This window comes from Chlorocebus sabaeus, chromosome 2, assembly GCF_047675955.1.
Source record: "Chlorocebus sabaeus isolate Y175 chromosome 2, mChlSab1.0.hap1, whole genome shotgun sequence".
Taxonomy (NCBI): Eukaryota; Metazoa; Chordata; class Mammalia; order Primates; family Cercopithecidae; genus Chlorocebus; species Chlorocebus sabaeus.
The window spans coordinates 443201-468029 of record NC_132905.1 but is presented as its reverse complement, the minus strand read 5'-3'; the positions used below and the strand labels follow the sequence as shown (position 1 = coordinate 468029).

Genomic DNA, 24829 nt, shown 5'->3' with positions numbered 1-24829 from the left:
TGGAGGGAAGGGCGGATGTTCCCTGTGTCCGCATCTGGTCTGTTAGTCCCAGTTCCCAAGCGGGACTGAGGCTTAGAGAAGTGGAGTGACTTGCTGAGGGCTGCACGGATTGGCATCCCGGGATACTCTTTCGCTACTTTGGCTGCATCTGGTTGCCCACCCAGGCGGGATGGGGAATGGCCTCCAGCCAGCCAGGAGGGCAGAGGGCTGGAGAGGCAGGGCCGGAGGTTCAGACCCTTCGCTCTGACGTTGTGCCTGGTGAGGCCGGGAGGGGTGCCGCTTGCCTCTCCAGCCCTCACGCTGTTGTGGAAGTCACGGAATTACTGCGGGCGGAACTTGCAGCGCTGTGGGCGTCTCTGCCAGGGAAGGACGGAGTTGTGGGGCGGGAGGATAAGGCAAGGCCCGGCCATTTCGCATCTTTGCCCCGCCAGCTCCTTGAGATGGCATATGCCAGGGTTGCCCTCCGACCCTCTCCACAGGAGGGACTCATAGAAACGCCTGGGAAAGTGGCCTGGTACCCACAAAGGCTGTCTACAGAGTCTTACTGTCTTTCCCAGGTCTGTGCCATAGGGATTCTCCAAGAGAACCGCGTTGTGTCCCAGTGCACCTGCTCGCATCAGTTACCAGGAGTGCCCGAGATCCTAAGATGTTCGGAGTGTTTTTTTCGCACAGACCCGAATAGCCTGCCCCTCAGCCACCCTCTGTGCCCTCCTGAGAACAGGCTGATATGCCCAAGATAGTCCTGAATGGTGTGACCATAGACTTCCCATTCCAGCCCTACAAATGCCAACAGGAGTACATGACCAAGGTCCTGGAATGTCTGCAGCAGGTAGAGCACAGGCTGGGAGGGAAGGACCGTGAGCAGGTGGAGCTTCAGCCGGGGCTGGGTGTGCGTCCCTCTCCCGACCCATTCCAGCCAGGCCCCTCCAGAGGCAGCCCCTGTCATAAAAAGGGCTGGTGTTCCAGGTGGGGTCAGAGAGAGGATTGACAAGTAAAAACATCGTCCTTGAGAGTGACAGACTTAGTGCCTTGGGGGCCTCTGAGGAGCGGCTGGTATTCACGGGTCAGGAGGAAGCATTTCCATCAGGGGGCAGCCGGTGGCCAGCCTCACTTTGAACCTTGGGGGTGCAGGGAGGTGGCAGCGGCGCAGGTTACCTTCTCCTGGGTTCCTTGAGGTGCCCTCTTGTACCCGGCTCACACCCCTCCCCTCCCAGAGTTTCCTGCTCAGGTTCCCATCTGAGAGCTCGTATGTAGGACATCAGATAGGACAGCGTAATCTGGAAACGCAGAACAGTTTCCTATTTTGATACTTGACGCCTAATTAGTCATCTTACTATTTAGGCTGAAAAATACTGTCGCATTTCGGGTAACGTTCTGCAAATGGTCTGCTGATGGCAGCTGGAGTTGCTTCACGCCCTTTAGGGCAAGAGTGGAAAGTGTCCTGCGGACTTATCCATGGTCCCGTGGGGCTCTCGCCACCTAACAGTGGCCTCTGCATCTGCGAAGAGCTGCCCGCTGGCTGCTGAGGCTTGTCTCAGGGTGGCTTGTGTGGCCTTGCCTCTTCCTGGCTTCCCCGTAACCCTTGCCCCCAACTCCGTTCAGAAGGTGAACGGCATTCTGGAGAGCCCCACGGGCACAGGGAAGACGCTGTGCCTGCTGTGTACCACGCTGGCCTGGCGAGAACACCTCCGAGACACCATCTCTGCCCGCAAGATTGCCGAGAGGGTTCAAGGGGAACTTTTCCCGAATCAGGCCTTGTCGTCCTGGGGCAACGCTGCTGCTGCTGCTGAAGATCCCATAGGTGACCCTAGTTCCCAGGCCTCTCCTGGCCTCCTGTGGGGATGGCTGGCAAGGGATGGCGCCGAGGGTAGGGTGGGCCCACGGGGGCTTCTGCCGTCTCTTAATCAGAGCTCAAGGAGAATTCTGTAGCTGCCACATGATTTCTCACCATCGTGGGTATAAACCTAGGGTTGGGCTTTTTTGCTGAATTAGGGCATGGCAGATGTCCACTTCACCCATTTTTGATAAACAAGTCTCTGGGGTGTCAGATTCTTGGCTGTCTGCAGGGCTGAGTTAGCTGAATGCCACCCGCTTTTGACACGTGAGAACCATGACCTCTGTGCTTGCTTGTGTCTGGGCAGCTTGCTACACGGATATCCCAAAGATCATTTACGCCTCCAGGACCCACTCGCAACTCACGCAGGTCATCAACGAGCTTCGGAACACCTCCTACCGGTGGGTCAGACGAGTTCACACCTGTCCTGGGGTCCTCGAGAGAACCAGCTTGATGTGGTGCTGGGTCCACAGACCATGCTGTGCTGTAGTGGAGGGGGCGGTCTTTCCAGACGCTCCCCAGAAGTGTGCAGTGTGCTGGTGCCCAGGGGTAGGGCGGGGCCCGGGCTGTTTCTAGTGCCCATTACTTGTGAGGAGGCAGCTTTGCATTTGTGTGCTGACCTTGGGCTGGTGTCCTGAGCTCCTTTCAGGTGCTGTTGTGGCAGCTGTGCGGCAGGTCAGGGCCGGCCCCCAGTGCAGCTTTGCACATGAAGTGGGAGGAGGCCCTGCCGCTTGTCAGAGCCCTGCAGAGTCTTGGTGTTCTGTCGGGTTCCTGTGGAGGGGCCGATGGCGGGGTGCTGTGGAAGCTGTCGAATCTCGTCCCTCTGTCCAGTTCCCCCCCTTGTCTCCTTGCTCCCTCCTACTCCCGGGCCACTCTCCTGCGCCCAGACCACTCTCCTCCATCCGGACCACATTGCAGTTATGCTCACTTCCTCTGGCTGCCAGTGCTCCTGTGTGTCTCCATACGGCTCACGCTGCGGGACCACGCTGTGGCTGTTGGAGGCAGCTCCTCCTCCACCCACAGTGCTCTCTCCCTCCAGGCCTAAGGTGTGTGTACTGGGCTCCCGGGAGCAGCTGTGCATCCATCCAGAGGTGAAGAAACAAGAGAGTAACCACATGCAGGTGGGCTCCTGGTTCCCGCTCCGGCTCAGGGTTCCGCGAGGCGAGTGCTGCTGGGTATCCAGAATCCCAGGCTGTGCTCCCGCTGGGCTGGGGTTCGAAGTTCACTGGGGGACTGCAGGGGAGGGCCTGGTGGGGGTGGGGACTGGCTCGGGTCCTTTCTCGGCCATGCTCCAGCCGCGCACTCTGCCCTTCCTCCCGCAGATCCACTTGTGCCGCAAGAAGGTGGCAAGTCGCTCCTGTCATTTCTACAACAACGTGGAAGGTACAGGCAGCTCGGTGGGACCAGGCTCGGGTTGGAGGTGTGTGCAGCCTCTCAGGGTGTCAGCCTGGTTGTGCTTGCCTGGTGGGGCGGCCAGTGCAGCCATGTACCTGGGCACTGTCTTCTGACTTGGGGCCACCCGTGTTAGTCTTCTGTGTGGAAGAGCTCACACGGTGGTCTGAGATGGCCAGCCGGCAGGACTGCCTGTGGCTGGTGCCTGTGGCTGGTGCCTGGGGCCTTGGATTTTGGGAAGGCTCCCTCCATTTCCGGACGAGAAGGGCTCCCTGCACCTGACTACTGGTGCATACAGCGGCGGTTTTGCTGAACACCTGCTTTGTCTTCGGGGAGCCTGGGGTTTTGTTGCTTGCCCAGCAGCGGGTGCTCCTGTGACCGGCCCTTGTACCATCTTGGGAGGGTGTCCTGGAAGCCGTGTCTGGCCTCCCCCGACCTTGCCGCATGTGTCTTTGTCCTGTGCTGACCTTGTAGAGAAAAATTACAGCCCTGAGAATGACTCCAGGCTGAGTCCTGTGGGTCTGACACGGGGGGCCTTGGGGCCTCTTCAGGAGACGGGATGAGTGAGTGACGGGAGCAGAGCTGGGGCACCTTGCCCTGTGACTGCAGGTGGCCACAGTCTGTGAGGGCCAGGGGTGCTTCTCCACCCACGTGGCTGCCCCTCGGGTATGTCAGGGGCTTCTGGGGCTCTTCACGGGGTCTCAGAGACAGTGGCAGGGTGTGCCCCCGTCGGCTGCCCTTACAGTTTCTGTGACCTGAGGGTGGCATCTCTGCAGTCGGCACGGCCTGAGCTTCTGTGGGATCAGGGTTCCCTCTGTTTCCTGCCTCAGTTGGGGCTCAAGCCTCAGGTGACGTGGCCCTGGAGCACTTAGAAGGCGTCGGCGGTCCTGCGGGCTGCTGTCTGCACTCGTGTTTGCTGAGTGCTCAGTGTGCCAGGACTGAGGACCCTGAAGCTGCCGTTATATTTAGGACAGTGCTCCCCTGGCAGAGACGGAGCCGGGTGGTCCCGCCTGACCCACTACCAGGCGTTTCTGGGCCCTGGAGGGACAGGGTGGGCGGAACATGGGCCTGCAGGGAGACCTCCGCTTACTGGAGGCTTGTGCTGTGTTGCTGGAGGCATCTTCTGTGTTGCTTCTTGTTTGCTGTGTCTTTTGTTCTGGTGGCACCAAGGACCTCCAGTCACATTGATGTGTGGTTGTCCAGGCCTTTTTGGTGGTCCTGAGAAGGGGCTCTGAGGGGCTCTGCCTCCACCCCCAGGTTCCCTGATGGAAGCTGCCCACTCATCCTGGTGGTGCCCACAGGACGTGACTCTGGGACGGGAGGGCAGATGTGCTGTTGGAGATTCTCAGCTCGTCGTCATTTCCAAAGTCCTCACCCGGATTTCCGGGACAGGACAGGAGTGCCTGCTGGGTGTCCCCGGTCCCATGCAGCAGGGGTCCTTGGGATAGTGTGGAACGCTGAGTGTGGGCCTGTCCGGCGGTGGTCCTGGACAAGGGTAGCACCCCTGTGGCCGCCGGGCCTGGTGCCTGGTGCCTGGCGCCTGGTGGGGAGGCCGCTGACCGCCTCCTGTGCTGCTTCCATCTGTGTCAGGCCTCTGGGTGTTGGGACCCCATCTGTCTCCCCCCCAGGCCTGTGGGATCAGTCCAAGAAGACTCAATCCAGCCCCAGCCTGTCTCCCTTGGCTTAGGCTCTCATTGCCCGACCTGGCAGGAGGTTGCCTAGCGGTGAACCTTTGCATCCTGTCTGCCCCCTGGACAGACTCTGAGGGGGTGTCTGCAGCACCTGTGCCAACCTGGGCATCTTTTTTTTTTTTTTTTTTTTTTTTGAGACGAATCTCACTCTGTCACCCAGGCTGGAGTGCAGTGGCGCGATCTCAGCTCACTGCAAGCTCCACCTCCCAGGTTCACGCCATTCTCCTGCCTCAGCCTCCCGAGTAGCTGGGACTACAGGTGCCCGTCACCATGCCCGGCTAATTTTTTGTATATTTTTTAGTAGAGACGGGGTTTCACCGTGTTAGCCAGGATGGTTTGATCTCCTGACCTCGTGATCCGCCCGCCGCGGCCTCCCAAAGTGCTGGGATTACAGGCTTGAGCCACCGCGCCCGGCCAGCCTGGCATCTTTAGAGTGGGCTGCAGCTCCTGGAGGGGTCTGAGAGGAAGGGAGGCAGGTGTTTTGGTCGAATGAAGAGACAGCTAGAGAGCTGGCACCCTTCCTGGCCTGCGTCCTGTGAGGACTCTGGTTGGGGACAGCAAGCTTGGGGTCAGCCTGGGGCAGAGCCTCTGGGAGGCCCCTGCCCCTTGTCCCCCTTCCCCTTGCAGCTCCTGTCCTCGCCCCGCCCTCAGCTCTCTGCCGGGGAAGGTTTGGCAAGTGCCGCTGTGCGGCAGTGTGTGCTGATTGGCTGGTCGTTGCTATGGTGCCGCTCAGGGATGTGCTTTTCCTCCCCTGCCTTCCCTGCTATCCCTGGGAGCGTCTGGAGTTGAGTCATCGCTGGTGTGTGTGTGTGAGTGTGTGTATGTGCGCGTGTGCGCTTCTGGCCTCTGCAGCTGAGTCCTGGCTCTCAGGGGGCCTGGCACCTCCCGGGGACGGGCACAAAGCAGCCACGATGCAGCCGGGAGCTGGGGAAGGCCCCATTGCCCCACGCGGCTGCCCTAAGACTCTGGGGTGCTTGTTGGAAGAGGTCCCTGCTTCTGTCTGTGTTTAAGCAGCTCCTTAAGGAGTTCTTGTGGTTCCAGTTTGGGGGCCTGTGCTGTAGAGGCAAGGGAGGGGCAGGACATCCCCCAAACTCCCTGAAGTCTTTTCTGCCCTGGTGCTCTCAGCCAGCATAGGCAGTGCCCTTTCCCAGGACCGCCATGCTGCAGAGGGGAGTGGGCCACCATTTAGCCTAGGAAAACCTGACGTTCCTTTCGCTGGCAGTTCTGGGCCTGTTGTGGTTGGCAGGGAAGCTGAGCCACGGTGCTAATCACGGGGGCACCTCCAGGGTTTTTGGGAGATGCCTCTGTGGGCTGGGGCGATACGCTGAGGGGCTGTTCTTCCCTGCCCTGAGGAGGGCTGAGTGTAGCCGTCACGCCTGTCCTGTCTTGGGCTGTCTCAGAGAAGATGCATAGAACCCTCGGAACCCTGCTGGCCCCTGTCTGATCCACCCTCAACCTCAGGCCTTCTAGGGGCACAGGAGGGCTCCCTCGGGATCACTTCCGGTGGGGGCCTCCCTTGGACACCTGAGACCCTCAATGGGTGCTTTGTGGCACGTTCGTGATTGGGGCGGGGGGCACCCAGCCCTGCCTGCTGTGTAGGAGCTGTTCTGTCCTGGGCATCCCTCTGTGGTTGGGACCCTGAGGGTGTGTGTTTACCCCGCCTCACACCTACAGAGAGAAGCCTGGAGCAAGAGCTGGCCAGCCCCATCCTGGACATCGAGGACTTGGTCAAGAGCGGAAGCAGGCACAGGTGAGACCCCTCAGTGAGGCCACGGCCACTGTCCTTCCATGGCCCAGCTCTCCTGTGACCTGTGGAGGCCCAGATATGTTTCTTCCCTTTTCTTTGTTCCTTTCTAAGTTATGAAACTAACCACCGTTCAGTATGAGAAAGTTGAAGCAGCTCTGAGGAACACAGAGTAAAAAGCGAAACCGCCTCCCTCTTCCCTGGCCCTCAGCCACCCCAGGAGCCACCGTGGAGCGGGGACAGAGCCCTGCAGGCTCGTGTCTGTGTGGAAGCACGCACGGTTTTGTCTGCACAGACTGTTCTGCAGTTTGCTCTTTTCACTCAGCGTTGTGGATAGCTTCCCATGCTGGTGCTGGTAGTCCGGCTTCGTTCTTCTGAGGACAGCAAATATGTCCTTTGTCCACCTCTTTTATAGTTTCAGAGATTCAAGTTATAATAAAGCTTTTCTTATATTGAGGGGGAGAGCTCCTGCCCCTCTTTTTTTTTGAGACAGAGGCTTGCTCTGCTGTCCAGGCTGGAGTGCAGCGTCGTGATCTTGGCTCGCTGCAGTCTCAACCTCCCAGGCTCAAGTGATTCTCTCAGCTCAGCCTCCCAAGTAGCTGGGACTGCAGGCGTGCACCACCACGCCTGGTTAATTTTTGTATTTTTTGTACGGACAGGGTCTCACTCTGTTGCTCAGTCCAGTCTCGAACTCCTGAGCTCAAGAGTTCCACCCGCCTCGGCCTCCCAAAGTTCTGGGATTCCAGGCGTGAGCCACCACGCCAGACCCAGCTCTGCTTTGTTTTAGTGGTTCTGTGTTGTGTTTGTTTCTGATGACCTCTATCCAGGAATAGGGTTGGTTTTTCTTTTCCATCGAGTTTTTAAAGAGATGACGATTTACATGGTTTGAAACTCATGTGGACTCCCCGTCCGTCCCAGACAGCGGCTTCCCACCTGGACCCCATGCACAGGATTAGGGCTCCTTCCAGGTCAGAAGACGTGGCGGCCCCGGCCTCGGGTCACTGTCCCCTGCATGGGGTGCTCACAGCATCTTCCCCTCTCCTCGTTCCCAGGGTGTGCCCTTACTACCTGTCCCGGAACCTGAAGCAGCAAGCCGACATCATCTTCATGCCGTACAATTACTTGTTGGATGCCAAGGTGGGGGCTCAGTCTGCATAGCTGACAACTCCTGATGTCCAGGGGCGTTCCTGGGCTTGGGAAAGGCCGTCCGAGCCTTTGCTGCTGCAGGGACTTAGAGCAGCAGGCCTGGGTGGGAGAACTCACCTCTGTCACTGGGCAGGGGTTCAACCTGGCCAGACACACTTGTGAGCACCCCCAGGCCCTGGGTCAGTTGTTCTGAGCAATCTGGGAGTGGGCAGGCTGGTGGGAGTGAGGAGAGGCCTCCAGGCTGTGGTCCACAGGCCAGTGCCCACTCTTGATCCTGATAGCTCAGGTTCCCTCCTTGACGTCCGATCACGGGAAGCAAAGCACGGAGAACACGGGAAGCCCACTCACTCCCCTCCTCCCAGCCCCACGCTCACTCTCCCTCCATGTGCCCAGCCCCACACTCACTCCCCCCCCATGCCCGGCCCCACACTCACTTCCCCCCATGCCCGGCCCCACACTCCCCCCACCAACCCCACACTCACTCCCCACCATGCCCGGCCCCACACTCACTTCCCTCCTCGTAGCCTGTACTCACCCACATGCTGTTGTGCCCCACACTTTTTATTTAGTGCAGGTGGCATCACACCGTGGGTCAGTGACTTGTGTTCACGTGGTGATGATGTGGTGACGCTTCCAGATCCCTCCGTTGGTTCGCTCATTCTCAGGGTGTATATTTATCAAGAGCTCATCATGCTGGGGGCTGTTCCAGGCATAGCAAGACTGGCTTCATTCACGTGGAGCTTTGATTCTAGTGGGGGGGGACAGGTAGATAGCAGAAGAGTAAGCCTGTGAGCCGACGAGACTGAAGAGAAGTAGAGCAGAGGGAGGAGGTGGAGGCAGAGCCGAGTGGGCAGGGCCCAAGTGTGATGTCGGCAGGAGATGGGGAACGCTGATGGGTCTGAGCGGAGCCCTAGCAGGTGCAGCAGAGCAAGGGAGGAGGCTGGGGGCCGACTCCTGGGCAACGATTGTAGAACCCCACAGAGAGCTGGTGAGGTTTGCCGTGGTTGTGGTGAGGTTTGCCGTGGTTGTGGGTGACTCGGTGCTTTGAGCCGTGGCTGCCCCTGGGAACCACCTGGAGAGCTTCTAACCCAACCAGGCCCTTCCCTGGGACAATTCTGTCACAGCTGGTAAGTTAAGTCCAACACTTTGACGGAAACACAGAAGATCTAAAACGGCACGATGACTGTGAAGAACAGAGCTGGAGGACTCACCTCACTGGTTTCAAGACTCCTCTAAAGCTGCAGGAGTGGAGGTGGAGATGGCTCAGCTCAGGCACAGGCCTGCAGGCTGTGGAGAAGGCGGCAAGCTCCAGCTGACCCACACGCTTGCGGTCATTTTTTTTTTTTCAGTTGGAATCTCGCTCTGTCACCCCGGTTGGAATGCAGTGGCACCATCTCGGCTCACTGCAGCCCCCACCTCCTGGGTTCAAGCGATTCTCCCACATCAGCCTCCTGAGTCGCTGGGATTACAGGCGTGCGCCACCACGCCCCGCCCGTGATGATTGTTTTTTGACAAATACGCCAATGTAACTGAGAGAGGAAATGAAGGTGGATTTTTGGTTTTCTGAAAAAGTGGTGCTAAGAACAGCTGGATATCTGTTTGGAAAACAGTGAATCTTAACTCTTGCTTTACTCTATATAAACCTAAATGTAAAAGCGATACTAAAAGTTATAGAAAGAAACATGGGAGAGGTCTTTGCAACTCTGGAGTAGGCAAAGATTTCTTAGTGTGGATACACAAGGCACTAGCCGTGAAGGAAAACATTAAAATTTGGATTTCACCAAAATTTAAAGCTTCAACCCTTTAGAAGACTTGAGAAAATTAAAGAGCAGTTATAGAAAGGGAGAAAATGCTTCTGTCTTTCAGAGGACTTAAAAAACATTTTTCAGCCCTCCTCTTATTTTAAAGGACCTTTGACCAGAGTATGTAAAATTCTCTCATAACTAAGCAAAAAACCCAGTTAACCAGTGGGAAAGGATCTGCACAGACGTTTCACCAAGATGGCTGGAGTGGCCAGTTGGGCACATGGAAGGACGCCCAGCATCTCCAGTCACAGGAGAAGGCAGATGAAAGGCACGGGGAGCCGGCACTACGGTCCCGCTAGCATGCTGAAATTCAGAAGCCTGAGTGTGGCACGAGGAGGTGGAACAGCCGGATCTCATCCATTGCTGCTGAGCTGTGAAGCTGTGTAGCCACTCCACAAACACGTGTGGCGAACGGCCGAACCGGGAGAAGGGAAGACGTGTTCGAAGATTTGTGTGTGGCCAGGCTCAGTGGCTCACACCTGTAATCCCAGAACTTTAGGGGCCAAGGCTCAGGGATCGCTTACGCCCAGGAGTCTGAGACCAGCCTGGGCAACATAGAGAGACCTCATCTCAAAAAAAAAGAAAAAATTTAAAAAAAAGACTTCAATGTGCAAGTTTACCAGAGCTTTGTTTACAGTTGCCAGAACTGGGAAGCCGCCCACGTGAGTCCACCCACTGGTGAATGGACAAACCGTGGTTCGCAAACCCCAACAGCAGCCGTGGGCGTGGGCTGTGGTCACACGGCAGCAGGGAGCCAATGAGTCTCAGATGTGCTAACCCAGAGGCCAACTGAGGAGGACCCACTGTTTTTTGTTTTTTGATTTTTGTTTTGAGACAGAGTCTTGCTCTGTGGTGCAGGCTGGAGTGCAGTGGCGTGGTCTTGGCTCACTGCAGCCTCTGCCTCTCGGGTTCAAGCAGTTCTCCTGCCTCAGCCTTCCGAGTAGCTGGGACTACAGGCACCCGCCACCACACCCGGCTAATTTTTGTATTTTTAGTAAGACGGCATTTAGCCGTGTTGGCCAGGCTGGTTTCAAACTCCTGATCTTGTGATCCACTCACCTTGGCCTTCCAAAGTGCTGGGATTACAGGCGTGAGCCACCGCACCCGGCTAGACCTACTGTTTTATTCCGTTTACATGATGCTGTATTAATAGAAGAGGCAGGGGTGGGGCTGGTGGTTATGTGGTGCACTTAACTGCCAGAACTCAGTACCCTTAAAATGGGCATCTTAATGTGTGAAAATTTAAAAGTACCAAAGCTGGACCCCACCCCACTTGCTCCCATGACACTCTGTGGTGGGACCTGGGAGTTGGGGGTTTTTTTTTTTTCTTTTTTTTTTGAGATGGAGTCTCACTCTGTCGCCCAGGCTGGAGTGCAGTGGTGCAATCTCGGCTCACTGCAACCTCTGCCTCCCAGATTAAAGCGATTCTCCTGCCTCAGCCTTCTGAGTAGCTGGGGTTACAGGCGCACACCACCACGCCCGGCTAATTTTTGTGTTTTTAGTAGAGATGGGGTTTCACCATGTTGGTCAGGCTGGTCTCGAACTCCTGACCTCGTGATCCGCCTGCCTCGGCCTCCCACAGTGCTGGGATTACAGGTGGGAGCCACCGCGCCCGGCCTGGAGTTGGGTTTGTAAATCTCCCTGAGTGGGGCCGGGGCAGAGAACTGCTGGGTCTGGGTCTTCCTGGCTCCTGTGGTCTGTGGCTGGCTGACTGCGGTGGCCGGGGGCCGCCAGGACGTCGTGGCCGTCCGTCTTGCTGAGCGTGGCACGTGCCTTTCCATGCCGCGCGTGAGCGTCTCCCGGCGTGGCGTGCTGCTGCTTCTGGTGGGGCGGTGTTGCCAGGTTGCCATCCAGATCTGGCCTGTCCTCTCCACGTCGCCGGCGGTGTTTGTCATCAGCACTTGTGATGTTCGATGCCAGCCGCACGTGCCTTGGTTTCCCTCCTTCCTGCCCCTGTGAGCTCCAGCACCGTGTCCCTTCTCTTCCTCCTGCAGAGCCGCAGAGCACACAGCATTGACCTGAAGGGGACGGTCGTGATCTTTGACGAAGCTCACAATGTGGTGAGTCTCCACTGTCTCCTAAACGCCTCCTGTTTCTTCAAGAGCAGCGCAAACCTTTCTGGAGGGGCTCTGGCCAAACCCTTGCAGCCCTCGGCGCCCAGGACTGAGGACTGAGCACCCCAGGAGCTTCTGCACCCCGTCCCACTCTGATCCGATGCCTCTGCTGGGGCTGGAGACTGGCCAGCTGGGCCAGGGACCTGCCCCTCAGGCGCAGGCCCCCGCCCCTCAGGCGCAGGGCCCCCCAGGCCACTCCCCAGACCCCTTCCCTCCAGCCAGCTAGGGGTCAGCCTGGGCCAGGGATGTCTCCTCTGCCCTCGGCTTCTGTCACCAGGGCAGCAGCAGGCGTGTGGTCTCGCCTGCGGTGTCTCTGCCCTTCTGGCCACATGACCTGAGGCTGAGGCAGGAGAATTGCTTGAACCCTGGAGGTGGAGGCTGCAGTGAGCCAGGATCACACCGCTGCACTCCAGCCTGGGTGACAGAGCGGGATTCTGTGTCAAAAAAAAAAAAAAAAATGTTGACTGGGCGCAGTAGGCCATGCCTATAATCCCAGCACTTTCGGAGGCTGAGGCGGGTGGATCATGAAGTCAAGAGATCAAGACTATCCTGGCCAACATAGTGAAACCCCATTTCTACTAAAAATACAAAAATATTAGCTGGGCGTGGTGGTGGGCGCCTATAGTCCCAGCTACTCAGGAGGCTGAGACAGGAGAATTGCTCGAACCCGGGAGGTTGTAGTGAGCCAAGATCACACTATTGCACTCTAGCCTGGTGACAGCGAGACTCTGTCTCAAAAAAAAAAAAAAAAAAAGGCAACTCCAGTGAAATAATTGTTTGTTTGTTTTTTGAGACAGGGTCTCATTCTGTCATCCAGGCTGGAGTTCAGTGGTGTGATCTTGGTCCACTGCAACCTCCACCTCCTGGGCTCGAGCCATCCTCCTACTTCAGCCTCCCAAGTAACTGGGACTACAGGTGCACACCACCACGCCTGGCTAATTTTTATATTTTTTGTAGAGATGGGGTTTTACATCATTGCCCAGGCTGGTTTTGAACTCCTGAGCTCAAGTGATCTGTCCACCTCAGCCTCCCAAAGTGCTGGGATTACAGGTGTGAGCCACCGCACCTGGCCTGAAATAATCGTTTCTCAATATTGGTGTGGGCCAGACAGTCGTGTTTGGACCTGCTTGTGGCCTGGCCTTAGAGACCCCAGGGTGTGGCTTTGGGGACTTGGCTGTCAGCCTCCTGTGCCTTCTGCACCCCAACCCCATTCCTGCTTTCTGGAACCCCCGATCCTATCCTGCTCTGTGGTGATCCGGGTGATTTGGGCTCCCGATCCTATCCTGCTCTGTGGTGATCCGGGTGATTCGGGCCCCCGATCCTATCCTGCTCTGTGGTGATCCACGTGTGCTCGGGCTCCTGATCCTATCCTGCTCTGTGGTGATCTGGGTGATTTGGGCTCCCGATCCTGTCCTGCTCTGTGGTGATCCATGTGATTCGGGCTCCCAATCCTGTCCTGCTCTGTGGTGATCCCGGTGATTCGGGCTCCTGATCCTATCCTGCTCTGTGGTGATCCTGGTGATTCGGGCTCCCGATCCTATCCTGCTCTGTGGTGATCCGGGTGATTTGGGCTCCCGATCCTATCCTGCTCTGTGGTGATCCGGGTGATTCGGGCCCCCGATCCTATCCTGCTCTGTGGTGATCCACGTGTGCTCGGGCTCCTGATCCTATCCTGCTCTGTGGTGATCTGGGTGATTTGGGCTCCCGATCCTGTCCTGCTCTGTGGTGATCTGGGTGATTTGGGCTCCCGATCCTATCCTGCTCTGTGGTGATCCCAGTGATTCCGGCTCCCGATCCTGTCCTGCTCTGTGGTGATCCCGGTGATTCGGGCCCCTGATCTTGTCCCGCTCTGCGGTGATCCGGGTGATTTGGGCTCCTGATCCTATCCTGCTCTGTGGTGATCCGTGTGATTGATTCAGGCTCTTGATCCTATCCTGCTCTGTGGTGATCCCGGTGATTCCGGCTCCCGATCCTGTCCTGCTCGGTGGTGATCCCAGTGATTCGGGCCCCCGATCCTATCCTGCTCTGTGGTGATCCGTGTGATTCGGGCTCCCGATCCTATCCTGCTCTGTGGTGATCCCAGTGATTCCGGCTCCCGATCCTGTCCTGCTCTGTGGTGATCCCGGTGATTCCGGCTCCCGATCCTATCCTGCTCTGTGGTGATCCGTGTGATTCGGGCCCCCGATCCTATCCTGCTCTGTGGTGATCCGTGTGATTCGGGCCCCCGATCCTATCCTGCTCTGTGGTGATCTGGGTGTGCTCGGACTCCAGGAGAAGATGTGTGAAGAATCAGCGTCCTTTGACCTGACCCCCCATGACCTGGCTTCAGGACTGGACGTCATAGACCAGGTGCTGGAGGAGCAGACCAAGACTGCGCAGCTGGGCGAGCCGCACCCGGAGTTCAGCACAGACTCCCCCAGCCCAGGTGCGTTCATAGCCAGGCTGCTCGGTCCTGAGGCCTGCGCTGCTGCAGGGGGCGGCCTGCCCTGTGGCTGTGTGTGGTCGGCCTGGGCACTGTCTGTTCAGGCTGGCACTGCAGGGCACCCACTTCTCTCAGAGGCTTCTCGGGTGTGAATTGTTTGGGGTCCTGTAGGCTGTGGAAGGGCTGGTATCGTTCAGTAGTTCTGGTGTTTTCCGAAGACCTATGTCTTCTCCCAGCCAGTGTCAACTTGGCTTCTACTGTGTAAAATTAGAGAACTATACTTTGTGAAGCTGAGATGGGAGCATCGCTTGAGGCCAGGAGTTCGAGACCAGCCTGGGCAACATAGTGAAACCTCGCTCTACCAAAAAATTAGCCAAGTGTGGTGGTGTGCTCCTGTGGTCTGAGCTTTTCTGGAGGCTGAAGTGGGAGGAGCTCTTGAGCCCAGGAGGCAGAGCTTGCCCCAGCCTGGGCGACAGAGTGAGGCTGTCTCCAAAAAAAAAAAAAAGTAAAACTAAATATATTCACTGTAAGGGCATTTTGCCTGTTTAAATGACCCACACATCGGGCCTGCATCACTTGCTGTGCCCGTAGGTTCCTTCCCAGTGTTCATCCAGAGGCGTATTTCCACACAGTGCTAGTCACGGTGTACGCGGAAAAACATAGAAACCCCCATGGATGTGGTCGGTTGGTCTATATTATCTGTGTTTTGTTTTTTGTTTTTTTTTTGAGATAGAGTTTCACTCTTGTTGCCCAGGCTGGAGTGCAATGGTGCGATCTTGGCTCACTGCAACTTCCTCCTCCCAGGTTCAAGTGATTCTCCTGCTTCAGCCTCCCAAGTAGCTGGGACTACAGGCACGCATCACCACGCCCAGCTAATTTTGTATTTTTAGCAGAGTCAGGGTTTCTCCATGTTGGCCAGGCTGGTCTCAAACTCCAGGTGATCCACCCACCTTGGCCTCCTGAAGTGCTGGGATTACAGGCGTGAGCCACCGCGCCCGGCCTGTGTCCGTGTTTTCTGCATGGCCTCTGTAAACAGCTGACTAGGAGTCTGTGAGTATCTTCACTGATTCCGCTGTGACTTGCGTGTGAGCGTCTCCAGCATCAGCTTTCCTCATTTTCCTTTAAAATTGCACGTGTGGACGGACACCATGGGGACCCTGGATCCTGGGCAGCCTTGTCCTCACCCTTCTCACCATGGTGGCTGCTTGGGAGAAAGTGAGTTTGTGAACTTGGCATTTGTTCTGGCTTTAGGATCCCTTTATATATATACATATATTTAAGTGACAGGGTCTGACTCTGTTGCCCAGGCTGGAATGCGGTGGTGCGATCTTAGCTCCCTGTAGCCTCGGCCTCCTGGGCTCGTGGGGTCTTCCCGTCTCAGCCTCTTAAAGCACCGGGACCGCAGGCGGTCGCCACTGCCATCGGATCTCAAGACTGCCACGCAGGGCGCTGCAGTAGGGGAAGGGGTTCCTGGGACTTCGAACGCTCCACCTCCCTCTTCTCCACAGTCCCCCAGCCCCACCTCTAACTGGGAGTGGATGGCCACCTCTTTCCATCCTTTGCCTGGCGCAGGGTGGGGAGTGACAGGTCTCCTTCCTGCATCTCGGCAGCTGCCCTTTCGTCGGTTATATGACGTGGGAGGAACACCGGCCAACCCCAGGGCTGTGTGCACACCGCCCCAGGGGCCTTCTCCACTCTTCAGTTTTGTTAGTTACTTGATGTGCAGGGCTTTTCGTTGTAACTAGTGGGGGACGTGTGGTGAGGGGGGCTTCTGCCGTCTCATTCAGGACCGGAACTTCAGTTTTCATCGCTATTTGTCCCCCTACGCCTGTGGAGATGGGGTCTCGCTCTGTTACCCAGGCTGGAGAGCAGTGGTGCCATCAGGGCTCACGGCAGCCTCCTCCTCCTGCAGCCTCCGCCTCTTGGGCTCATGCGATCCTCCTGCCTCGGCCTCCCAAACTCCTGGGACTACTACAGACATGCACCACCGTGCTTGGCAGGGTCCATTCTTTTCCTCACACTTTATTTATTGGAGAGGCCAGTAGAGCTCCCGGTTTGCACGATCTGGTTGTTGAGACGTTGAGAGGAACCCTGCGGAGTCTGAATCTGGGTATGGGAGGGGCAGTCACACGAGTTCCCCGTGTCCTCGTCTCCTCCGCACTTAGGTGCCCTTAGGTGGCTTGAGGACCCCAGTTAGACTGGGGCCACCCTTTGCCTGGCTCCAGGCGGGATGTCCTTTCTATCAGGAGGCTCACAGTATCTGCTTTCCAGTTTCTTCTGATGTTAACGTTGTTGCTGCTGAACACCTGATTCTGTTGATTATTGGGGGATTGCAAGATGGTAGTGTGCCAATTCTGTCACTTAGTCAGTTAGCAGGAATAATCTAGGGCCGTGCTCTGCATCGCATCAGCCGTGTGGTGATCCCATTCACACAGGAAAGGCGGGATAAATGCTGGCTGTGGGCCGGGTGTGCTGTCCCACACCTGTAATCCCAGCACTTTGGGAGGCCAAGGCGGTCGGATCATGAGGTGAGAGATTGAGACCATCCTGGCCAACATGGTGAAACCCCGCCTCTACTAAAAATACAAAAAACCCCCCAAAACATGAGTGGGCCATGGTGGTGCGTGCTTGTAATCCCAGCTACTGGGGAGACTGAGGCAGGAGAATCACTTGAACCCGGGGGGCGGAGGTTGCAGAGAGCTGAGATCGCACCACTGCACTCCAGCCTCACAACAAAGCGAGACTCTGTCTCAATAATCAGTCAATCAATCAATCAGACGTCATCAGTGAATGTATGTGAGCATGTAGGGATTGGTCCTGCTCCGCGCGCCACCCTGAATCTCACTCCTGACCTCCGTCGCTCCACCTCGAGGTGTTTTCATGTGGGCCCATGTGTCTTGACCCCGGCAGTTGTGGCCTCTTTGCTGTCTGGGAGTCAGGATTTTTCACACTTATGTCCTGCTCCAGACCTGGAATCAGCCAAGTCTCCAAGAAGCTCTGGTTTCTTTTCCTGCAAGGTGGTATTTCAGGACCCGTGATGCGGCAACGGGCTGGTCATGGTTACTGGGTTGGTCATGGTTACTGGGTGTTTTTGTGGAGATACATCCATACGCACAGATGTGTTCACAGATGTTAACTCTGAAGGTAAACCACGCAGCCGGGCACAAGGGCTCACCGGTAATCCCAGCACTTTGGGAGACCGAGACAGTTGGATGACCTGAGGTCGGGAGTTTAAGACCAGCCTGGGCAACATGGTGAAACCCTATCTCTACTAAAAACGCAAAAATTAGCCGGGTGTGGTGGCACACGCCGGTAGTCCCAGCTAGTTGGGAGACAGACACGCTGGAACCTGGGACACAGAAGTTGCAGTGAGCAGAGATAGCGCTGCTGCAACCCAGCCTGGGTGACAGGGTGACACCCTGTCTCAAAAATAAATAGATAAATGGAAAATGCCTTCTCTTGGTGTCTCCAGTTTGGACTGGCTGGCATGGGTTCTGGTAGCCTCTTCTCCCATGGTGGCGTCCTTTTTTCCATGCCGGGAATCCTGGTTCTCAAGGGTGGGGTTGTTGGTCTGAGTGTGACACAGACTATGCCTTTGCTGCCTTTCTCTTGCCCAGGGCTGAACATGGAGCTGGAAGACATTGCAAAGCTGAAGAGTAAGTGCTGCCCTCCCCACCTTCTTGCGGCTGAGTGGGGCCTCCCCCTGATGCCTCCTCAACCCGACCTGCAGTGATCCTGCTCCGTCTGGAGGGGGCCATCGATGCCGTTGAGCTGCCTGGAGACGACAGCGGTGCCACCAAGCCAGGGAGGTGAGAGGCGGGGAGCCAGCTGCTTCACTGCAGGCCCAGCCTAGAGCTAGAGATAGTCCGTGGTGCAGTCCTGGGCTGTCCCACCAGTGAGGCCTGTTTTCAGGCCCGTTTTCCCTTTTTGAGACCTGGTAGGAGCGCCCGGTTTGCATGATCTGGTTGTTGAGACGTTGAGAGGAACAGCACACACACCCATGGAAGAGCACACACACCCACGGAACAGCACACACCCCCACAGAACAGCACACACACCCATGGAAGAGCACACACTCCCACGGAACAGCACACACTCCCACAGAACAGCACACACCCACGGAACAGCACACACCCCCACGGAACAGCACACCCCCACAGAACAGCACACACCCCCACAGAACAGCACACACCCCCACGGAACAGCACACACCCCCACAGAACAGCACACACCCCCACAGAACAGCACACACACCCACGGAACAGCACACACCCCCACGGAACAGCACACACCCATGGAACAGCACACACTCCCACGGAACAGCACACACCCACGGAACAGCACACACCCCCACAGAACAGCACACACACCCACGGAACAGCACACACCCACGGAACAGCACACACCCCCACAGAACAGCACACACCCCCACAGAACAGCACACACCCCCACGGAACAGCACACACCCATGGAACAGCACACACCCCCACAGAACAGCACACACCCATGGAACAGCACACACCCCCACAGAACAGCACACACCCACGGAACAGCACACACACCCACGGAACAGCACACACCCCCACGGAACAGCACACACCCCCACGGAACAGCACACACCCATGGAACAGCACACACCCCCACAGAACAGCACACACCCATGGAACAGCACACACCCCCACAGAACAGCACACACCCACGGAACAGCACACACACCCACGGAACAGCACACACCCCCACAGAACAGCACACACCCCCACAGAACAGCACACACCCCCACGGAACAGCACACACCCATGGAACAGCACACACCCCCACAGAACAGCACACACCCATGGAACAGCACACACCCCCACAGAACAGCACACACCCACGGAACAGCACACACACCCACGGAACAGCACACACCCCCACGGAACAGCACACACCCCCACAGAACAGCACACACCCACGGAACAGCACACACACCCACGGAACAACACACACACCCACGGAACAGCACACACCCACGGAACAGCACACACTCCCACAGAACAGCACATACCCCCACGGAACAGCACACACCCCCACAGAACAGCACACACACCCACGGAACAGCACACACCCCCACGGAACAGCACACACACCCACGGAACAGCACACACCCCCACGGAACAGCACACACCCACGGAACAGCACACACCCACGGAACAGCACACACACCCACGGAACAGCACACACCCCCACGGAACAGCACACACCCACGGAACAGCACACACCCCCACAGAACAGCACACACCCACGGAACAGCACACACCCACGGAACAGCACACACGCCCACAGAACAGCACACACACCCACGGAACAGCACACACCCCCACGGAACAGCACACACACCCACGGAACAGCACACACCCCCACAGAACAGCACACACCCACGGAACAGCACACACCCACGGAACAGCACACACACCCACGGAACAGCACACACCCACGGAACAGCACACACCCCCACAGAACAGCACACACCCTCGGAACAGCACACACACCCACGGAACAGCACACACCCCCACGGAACAGCACACACACCCACGGAAGAGCACACACACCCACGGAACAGCACACACCCACGGAAGAGCGCACACACCCACGGAACAGCACACACACCCACGGAACAGCACACACACCCACGGAACAGCACACACACCCACGGAACAGCACACACCCACGGAACAGCACACACACCCACGGAACAGCACACACCCCCACGGAACAGCACACACCCACGGAAGAGCACACACACCCACGGAACAGCACACACCCACGGAAGAGCACACACACCCACGGAACAGCACACACCCACGGAAGAGCACACACACCCACGGAACAGCACACACCCACGGAAGAGCACACACACCCACGGAACAGCACACACCCACGGAAGAGCACACACACCCACGGAACAGCACACACCCACGGAACAGCACACACCCCCACGGAACAGCACACACACCCACGGAACAGCACACACACCCACGGAACAGCACACACCCCCACGGAACAGCACACACACCCACGGAACAGCACACACCCACGGAACAGCACACACCCACGGAACAGCACACACCCCCACGGAACAGCACACACCCACGGAACAGCACACACCCCCACAGAACAGCACACACCCTCGGAACAGCACACACACCCACGGAACAGCACACACCCCCACGGAACAGCACACACCCACGGAAGAGCACACACACCCACGGAAGAGCACACACCCACAGAAGAGCACACACACCCACGGAACAGCACACACCCACGGAACAGCACACACTCCCACAGAACAGCACATACCCCCACGGAACAGCACACACCCCCACGGAACAGCACACACCCCCACGGAACAGCACACACACCCACGGAACAGCACACACACCCACGGAACAGCACACACCCCCACGGAACAGCACACACCCACGGAACAGCACACACCCATGGAACAGCACACACACCCACGGAACAGCACACACACCCACGGAACAGCACACACCCATGGAACAGCACACACCCCCACAGAACAGCACACACCCTCGGAACAGCACACACACCCAGGGAACAGCACACACCCCCACGGAACAGCACACACACCCACAGAACAGCACACACCCACGGAACAGCACACACCCACGGAACAGCACACACACCCACGGAACAGCACACACCCCCACGGAACAGCACACACCCACGGAACAGCACACACCCCCACAGAACAGCACACACCCTCGGAACAGCACACACACCCACGGAACAGCACACACCCCCACGGAACAGCACACACCCCCACGGAACAGCACACCCCCACGGAACAGCACACACTCCCACGGAACAGCACACACTCCCATGCGGGGCCGCTGGGTTTCCTGCAGTTTCTCCTCCTCCAGGCCTTTCCCTGGACCCCCTCAGGTGCCTGTTAGAATGAGACCTCCTTGTTAGGACGATGAGTGTCCCAGCCACCACCTCTTTTGGACTCCGGGAGGCCCGGAACATTCTGGAGGCTCCGTGGGTCTCCTGTCTTCTCCGCAGCCAGGGCAGCAGGGTTGGTTGTCTGTCCTGCAGGCAGATGAGGGGTCAGGCCTGGGGCCTGTGTGGGGCTCCACTGAGTGCACAGCCACTGAGGCGAGCGCGTTCTGCCTGAGCGCCGACCTTGTGGCAACTCCCAGTTGCTTCCAGCTGGAGCCAGTGTCCTCAGCGTAATGCTCAAGGCTCTGGCATGGCTTCTCGGCCACCCTGTACCCCCAGGGGCCCCTCCTGTAGCTTCTGCTGCTGCCATCACTGTCACTCTCCCAAGGCTTTGGGGACTCTGCCCAGAGCCACTGCCTCCCAGAAGCCCCTGACGACCCCCCGGCGACCCCATCCCTCCCCTCTGATGACGGCCTCTGCCCTGAGGCTTCTTTTCCCTGGTGCTATTCTCGTGCTGGCCAGGCCTCCTCTTCCCATCTGGAGGCTCCTGAGGGCAGAGGCCTCTCACCCCCAATGCCGGCGTCCCCTGGAGGGCTCAGTTTGTTTCTGAGGGAAGGAAACTTCCACAGTTGTTGCCTTCAATTCCCAAAGCTGCAGACTGATCCCCTGTCCGGGCTCGAGCCTGCCTTCTTCTCCTTGCAGCTACATCTTTGAGCTGTTTGCTGAAGCCCAGATCACATTTCAGACCAAGGGCTGCATCCTGGACTCGCTGGACCAGATCATCCAGCACCTGGCCGGACGTGAGTGCCGGGGCGGGGTCTTTGGTGTGGGCAAACGTGGCGTAGCGGGTGCAGCAGGCCTCCATCCTGGCAGTCAGGGCTCCCCTGGCCATCACCTGGCCATCAGCAGGAACAGGCTCACAGAACCTCACCTTCTGATCGGGGTGTGGAGGCGTTAGTGCCATTTGCCCACTGCCGTAGAGCCTGTCCCAGTTCTGCAGCTGGCGGCTTCGTCCTGCAGACTCATCCCATTATTCCCCTTTTAAGGAAGAGCAGCCCAAGGCCCTGGCTGGGTTGTGGGGCCTCTGGCTTCTCCACACACCCCGAGTTCTGCTTCTCAGAGCTGTGGGGTCCAGAGGCTTTGCTCAGAGGCAGTGTCGTCATGGGCTGCTCTGGTTTGAGATGCCAGCCCGCCGGGGCCTCTGCTGTGCTCCCAGGTGCTGGGGAGGGCGGCTTTTGCTGCTTCAAACCTTAGGTGACCATAGAGCCTCTTTTCAAGTTCCACTGACCCCCTTGGAGACGCTGTCCCTGCCTGGCTTCTCTCCTGGCTGCTGGGAAGGGCAGGCGAGCTGCCTGCCCTGAGTGGACACTGCGCTCCACCCTGGGCCCCCCGTTGGGCAGGAGATGGAGCTTGGCAGTCGGGCTGAGCTGGCTTATGGCTGGAAGGGCTGGGGCTGGGGTTGAGGCCTCCCGTGCCTGCAGTGTGGGTGTCAGCGCCCAGCATGCTGCCTCCCCAGGTGCTGGAGTGTTCACCAACACGGCCGGACTGCAGAAGCTGGCGGACATTATCCAGGTGGGGCCTGCTCCTCTGGCGTCTCCTTTCCTGATGGAAGCCGGGCGGGTGCCTTCTCCTGCTGTATTAGTTACTGATTCTAGACGTGGGGGTGGGAGAACGGCCCCCACACCACCTGTTTCCGATTGGCAAACCCTTGGCTCCTTCCTGTGACCCAAACCCACACTGGCCTCCCGCGGGGATGGGGGAGGACGAGGTCTGGTGGCACGTGCCCAGGGTGACGCTGGTGGGGGAGGATGTGAAGGGGAGTGGGGGCCAGGGAGCCGCTCCTGCCCTTTCCGGGCCCTCAGGCCAGGGGGGACCCACTCCTGGCAGCCCCAGCTGCATGCAGATGAAGAGCTCTGGACACACACAGCTTCCTGAACAGCTTCTCCAGGGACAGACAAATGGGGACCCTGCAGGTTGCCGGCAGGGGTGTCCCTGCGAGCCCAGGATGGGGGATGCGGCCCTGGCCCCCTTCTCCTTGGCCCCGTCCTGCCCTGCGATGCCCGTTCCCTCCCATGTGAGGTTGCTCCTGGCTCTGCCTGTGGCAGCACCTGCTTTCCCTGAGGCAGAGGTGCTTGTGCGGTTTGTGGAGGGCAAGCGCCGTTTTTGGGTGCTCTGGGCACACACTTGCCTCTCCTGGACCTCGGTGCATTTTTTAGAAGCAGACCCACAAGTCCCTGACTGGGAGGCCATCAGTCCTTGGGGAAACCGAGGCACAGGTGGCTGTGTGGAGCCGTGTGAGGCTGCCTCTGTGCTGCCCACACTGAACCTCCTGGCCACACGAGGTCATGGCAGGGTTAGGTGGGGCTGCCCAGCTCTGTGACAACTTCATGAGTGTCCCCCTGGGGTGGGGGGTGCTCGAGCTGGGGGAGGCCGCAGAAGAACCCTGGAATGTACGGCCGGCCTGTGCATGCGGTGCGGTGCTCTGTGCATGCTGCTGGGTGTGGAGCTGCAGGCCCCAGGATGACCAGGCACTGCCTTCTTCATAGACGTGGCTCTGAGCGGGGGCGAGACCTGGACAGGGACCAGGTGGGGTGGGCACAGCAGGTGGTGGGGCCCAGGCTCAGCCCTGCCTCCACCGTGGCCTTCTCTGTGGCCAGTGATGCCACAGCCTGTGTCTTCTCTGTGTGGCAGCTGGGGCTGGAAAGACGGCACTGCTATGTCTCCCAGCTCCTCCCCAAAGGCACGGTGGGCATCCCAGGGCCAGACCCCTCTCTCTGTGGCTCCTGCCTGCCAAGGGCTGCTTTGCTGTCCCGCCTGGAGTGTGGTTGGCTCTTCAAGCAGGAGGCCGTGCGCCTTCCCGGCGGCTTCCATGTCCTGATGGATCACTCAGAGCACCTCCAGCACATGGCCATCGAGGCAGCCCTGCAGCCCAGGGCCAGGAGGGCAGGTGTGAGCTGGCCCGGGCCTGCCCCTCCCTGGAATGTGGCTTCCCAGGCTCCAGCATGGAGAAGTCTCCACACTCTGGAACCAAATCCTGCTCACCCCATTGGTTTGGAGTTTCCTTTGGCTACTGCTCTAAGTAGCCACTGGCAGATGACTCAGCTCCTCCCAGCCCTGGGGACTGCGCACCCTGTTCACCCTTGGCTGCTCCTGAGTCCCTGCAGGTGTGGGCGCTGTTCATAGGGCTGCCGCTGGGCTGGACTTGCAGCCCTGAGGCACAGGTGACCCTGGGGACAGAGTGGGGCTAGAGTGGGGCTAGTGGCCCCAGGAAGAGGATGTGGGATGCACGGTTCAGTTGGAGGCAACTCCGGGCAGGGCCAGGCTGTGTGCTGGGGAGGTAGAGCTTAGCTGGGGGCAAACTCTGGGCAGTGCTGGCCCGTGCTGGGGAGCCAGTCACCGCTGGGCCCCTGTGAGACTAGTGGGTCCCCTTCCTTCTCTGCCTGAGCTGCCCTGGGGCTGAAGCACAGCGGGGTTTGTGGTGGTGTTTTTTTGAGGCAGGGTCTCGCTCTGTCACCCCAGCGGGAGTGCAGGGCCTTGTCACCAGCTCACTGCAGCCTCAGCCTCCTGGGCCCAAGCCATCCTCTTGCCTCAGCCACCTGAGTAGCTGGGAACACAGGTGTGCACCACCACGCCCGGCTAATTTTAAAAACTTTTTTGTGGAGATGGGTCTTGGCATGCACCACCACGCTCGGCTAATTTTTAAAATTGTTTTGTGGAGATGGGTCTTGCCATGTTGCCC

General features: G+C 58.3%; 1 protein-coding gene across 4 annotated transcripts in view; it reads left to right on the top strand.

Annotated features, from left to right (window-relative positions):
* Nucleotides 1–24829, top strand: part of RTEL1 (regulator of telomere elongation helicase 1) — a 37858-nt gene that overhangs the window by 370 nt on the left and 12659 nt on the right. For all 4 annotated transcript variants that reach the window (XR_005234998.2, XM_037983003.2, XM_037983002.2 and 1 more), the window contains exons 2-14: nt 558–829; nt 1603–1801; nt 2142–2235; nt 2874–2955; nt 3157–3217; nt 6592–6667; nt 7714–7798; nt 11607–11672; nt 13998–14151; nt 17766–17804; nt 17879–17957; nt 21793–21890; nt 22607–22662. Coding sequence is in view for 3 of the 4 variants with exons in the window: in XM_037983003.2 (XP_037838931.2) it covers nt 728–829; nt 1603–1801; nt 2142–2235; nt 2874–2955; nt 3157–3217; nt 6592–6667; nt 7714–7798; nt 11607–11672; nt 13998–14151; nt 17766–17804; nt 17879–17957; nt 21793–21890; nt 22607–22662 (1191 nt within the window). In the remaining variant the exon portion in view is untranslated. The remainder of the gene's footprint in view (nt 1–557; nt 830–1602; nt 1802–2141; nt 2236–2873; nt 2956–3156; nt 3218–6591; nt 6668–7713; nt 7799–11606; nt 11673–13997; nt 14152–17765; nt 17805–17878; nt 17958–21792; nt 21891–22606; nt 22663–24829) is intronic.